Source organism: Sinocyclocheilus grahami, unplaced genomic scaffold (assembly GCF_001515645.1).
Source record: "Sinocyclocheilus grahami isolate Dianchi unplaced genomic scaffold, SAMN03320097.WGS_v1.1 scaffold372.1, whole genome shotgun sequence".
NCBI classification, from domain to species: Eukaryota; Metazoa; Chordata; class Actinopteri; order Cypriniformes; family Cyprinidae; genus Sinocyclocheilus; species Sinocyclocheilus grahami.
The window spans coordinates 792,723-797,060 of record NW_015505551.1 but is presented as its reverse complement, the minus strand read 5'-3'; the positions used below and the strand labels follow the sequence as shown (position 1 = coordinate 797,060).

The following is a 4,338-nucleotide window of genomic DNA, read 5'->3' as shown; positions in this document are numbered from 1 at the left end:
GATCAGCGTCGCCCTGGAAACGCCGCTCCGGCACTAATCACCGACTGCAAACACCTGAGCAGAATGGCCAGCATACCTGGAGCTCGTTGGCAACGGCTTTAAAACTGGGAGGGAAAACACACCAAGGTGAGTAACATGCTCCCTGGGAGAGAGACTAATGAGTGTTTTCGCTCCCTCTTTACAGAGACTGACTGAGCTCCTGGCCGTTTGGCACACTTCACGGAAGATCACGACACTATTTCCACTGGGACCTAGAGCACCTTCACCAAGCACCGTACTATGACTTCTCTGTTTAAATAAATCACCCTCTGGGGATTTTTGCTGTTAAAAATCCATCTTCTGTGTCCTGATTCACCCCGCTACAATATATTCTTTGCTTTTTTGGACATATACATATATCAAAGTGTAAATAAAAAGCAAAATTCATCCACCTGCTACAGCTGTAATGGATATTTATATTTTCATTGTATATTTAAAAAAAAAAATCTAAATTCGTTGCAAAGCGTGCATTGGTACAGTATGGAATCTACAGCCAATGCAAGCAAATATGGCTAAGGATCCTATTTGAGATTAGACAACTGCACCGAAAGTGCAATTATTTCCCCTCCATTGCATAAATAACTGAATAAGACTCTTATTCTGTACCTATGTTCTTGAAGTAGATGGGTACAAACACATTGATGACGCGCTCCACTCCCAGCATCCCGAGACAAAGCAGAACCAGCAGCTGGAGCAGGGCGCTGCCTTTAGGCCACATGTACGGCACCAACAGACGCACCTTCTTCCCAAAATCTTTCCAAGTAGACTGATTCTCATCAGAATTACCCAAGAGTGGCTAAAAAGATGCAAGAGAGGTATTAATGAGATTAATAATTAAGAGAATAAGATGTATTCATGCAGATTTGAGAGTGAATCTAATGTCTTACTACACCATGCTCCACATCTCGCTCGTCTTCATTGATCAGAAGCATGTACGGTCGGCGTGGCAAGCCTGGAGCTTTGAGGCCTAACAGGAACAGCAATCCTGAGGCGAAGTATCGAACTAGCCAGAAAGCAAACTCCATCTGCAGACATAAAGTCACAATGAACATTATGTATACAGTGATTATGCTATTGTTTGTATCTTCTAGAATCATACATCTCTCTGATATTATCTAAACAGTAAATAATGACATTACTATAACGTGTCTCACATTTTGAGAGTTTTAGTCATTAGCTTTTAAACAAAGGACTTTAGCTTTTGTGGTTTCGTTGGCTTTAATAAAATATTATTTTGTGGCATGGATTTGTTTGGAATTTACCGAGTCAATTTGTCTTCTGTAATTAGTAACTTACCAAAAACAAAACAACAACAACAACAACAACAACTGTAGCATTAGTAAGTTGTGTTTAAAACAAATGTAAAAAAACAGGTTGTAAATATAAAATGTATTTAAATAAAAATATAAAACGGTAGTTAATTTTAAGATTTATGTTAATTTTAGATTAAGTTTTACATCTACTTACATTTATAATCATATTATTTATATTACATTTAATTAGATACATTTAATGTTTAATAATTATTGCTGATGTATTAAAGGTTTAGCAATATTTATTAAATATAATATATTTATATAATACATATTTATATCAAATTTGTCATATATATATATAAACATAACTAATGAAAACATTCCTTAACATAGTAGATTGTGCCTTATTTTTACAGACTTTTCTTAGAGTGTAGCATACTAACTAACTACTAATACACTGCTTAAAGCATATTAGTTGAGAATGTGTAGAATTACTAGTTTACTAGCTATTAAAAAAAAAACTTAAATTGAAATCATTCAAAAATGTGTACGTTTTCAATAATTCAATGTATTTAAAAATACAGTTATTTATATTTTAATATTATATCATGCATATTATTTTACAAACAAATCTAAATTAGATTTGATGATGTGACAATTTTGCATCGTGATTACGCAATGACGTCATTGCGCAATGACATCACAACGTCATTTAGCAACAAATCGACCATCCTTTAGCAACTTTCTCTGAAAATTAGTTGGCAACACTGGTCCAAGCACAAGCCAGCACAAAAAAGTACCAAACAAGAAAAGCACCGTAAGTACAATGAGGACTACATCAAATTCAGATTTACATCCATAGACGGTGCTAATGGCAAGCCCTCTCCCATGTGCGTTATATGTATGGAGAAACTGGCAAATTAATGTATGAAACCAGCTTTTTTGAGAAGACATTTGGAAACAAAACATGAAATATTTCCAGGCAAAGCTGGACAGTTTAAAACAACAGCAGAAGCCGATCATTAAAACAGCCACTGTGGCTGAGAATGCCCTGAAGGCTTCTTATGCGGTATCACAGCGCATTGCCAAATGCAAAAAGGCCCATTCAATTGCGGAGTCTCCGATTATTCCTGCCGCAGTTGATATATGCGAAATTATGTTCAGACCAGAGCAGGCTAAAAAAAAGTTTTAAATAAATACCACTCTCTGATAACACGGTTTCCAGGAGAATTTCAGAAATGGCAGATGACATTGAAGCACAGCTAATTGATAGACTTAAAAATGGAACTCCGTATGCGCTGCAAATTGATGAGTCTGTAGATGTGGCATGTCAAGTCCAACTGCTGGTTTTTATTCGCTATGTTTGGGAGAACAAAATCAATGAAGACGTTTTGGGGTGCTTGATCCTGCCAGAAAGAACAGGAGCTGACATCAAAATGACTTAGTTGGGAGAACTGCATCGGCATATGCACTGACGGAGCTAAAGCAATGACAGGCTCAAGGAAGGGATTCATTGCAAGAGTTAAGCAGGTGTCACCCAATATTGTGGCAACGCATTGTGTTACACAGAGAAGCATCAAAAGAACTGTGCCCGGATCTGAATGAAGTGCTTATTTCTGTTGTTAAAATTGTCAGCTTCATTAAGACACGACCATTAAACGTTCGTATTTTGCTCTGATCACTATGGACTTCTTTTACACTCAGAGGTCCGCTGGCTATCTCGCGGATCCGTTTTGCGGCGAATTTTGTAGCTGCGCAATGAGATCGCTCAGTTTTTATCCGATCAGAATTCGAACTTGGCCACACACTTCAAGGACCCTGCATGGAATGCAAAATTTGCATACTTGGCAGATGTGTTTGATGAACTGAATAAACTTAACACTAGTATGCAGGGTCCCCATACAAACATCCTGGACCTGTCCGACAAAATCAACGGATTTACAGAGAAGGTTCGACGCTGGATACAACGTGTTTCCCTGCTACACAGAGCTGAATGATGGAGAGAGAGTGGACATCTCGGACACAATCTGTGCTCATCTCACTGTGCTGGTTGATGGTTTCAGAAAATACTTTGGTGATGTGGAAAATGACTTGAAAACAGACAAAGACTGGGTCAGAGATCCATTTACAAAGGTCAGTACAAACATCCCTCATAGTTTAACTGTGACAGAGGAGGACAAGTTGATTGATCTCAGCAATGACAGTTTTCTGCGTCAGAATTTCCAGAATTGTGGACGTGATATAACATCATTTTGGTTGAGTCCTGTTGTTTTGTCAACATATCCAGAGCTCACACAAAAGGCACTAAAGATACTCTTGCCTTTTGCAACTACATACCTGTGTGAGAGTGGGTTTTCAGCCCTGGGCTCCATTAAAACAAAGCAAAGAGCAAGGCTTGATGTCAAAGATGAGATGAGAGTGTGCCTGTCAAAGATTGCCCCCAGAATTGATGGTTTGTGCAAGGCTCACCAAGCACACCCGTCACATTAAAAGGACACCTGTCACACTGAATGTCTACCAGTGTATATAGACGTTATTTCCATTACAATTGAACTTTTTTTTTTTTTCAAAGTAAAGAAATGTTACAGGTTTATTCAAATGTAATGTAAAAGTGAAAACTTAAATGTATAATAAGAAAACCCCCATTTGGGAAATCCTGTATTAAAAGATTTCTAAATCATAGTCCAGTGTGAAAAAAATGTAATGTGTAATAAAGTTATTGTACATTATATGTTATTTGAATTGTATTAATATGAAATTGTATATGTTCAAATGTGTTATAACAATAAATACTACGGATTAAAACTTTAAAAAGGATAAATAATAAATATTTTTTAAGTAAACATGCAAATGTGCTATTAAATTATTCAAATATATATTTCAAATCTCTGGGGGTATTTCAAGTAAATTATTTGGTCAAAGGGGTTCGGCTGACAAAAAAGTTTGAAAACCCCTGTAGTAAAATAACTAAAACTATATATATATATATATATATATATATATATATATATATATATATATATATATATATATATATATATAT

General features: G+C 36.2%; 1 protein-coding gene across 1 annotated transcript in view; it reads right to left on the bottom strand.

Annotated features, from left to right (window-relative positions):
• The window catches only part of LOC107549423 (ATP-binding cassette sub-family B member 6, mitochondrial-like), a 14,787-nt gene extending 13,721 nt beyond the window's left edge, over positions 1-1,066 (bottom strand). The window contains exons 1-2 of the mRNA XM_016230491.1: positions 927-1,066; positions 646-835 (exon numbers count right to left, since the gene is read on the bottom strand). Of these exons, the coding sequence (XP_016085977.1) occupies positions 646-835; positions 927-1,064 (328 nt within the window). The 5' untranslated portion in view covers positions 1,065-1,066. The remainder of the gene's footprint in view (positions 1-645; positions 836-926) is intronic.
• Between the last annotated feature and the right edge of the window lie 3,272 nt (positions 1,067-4,338).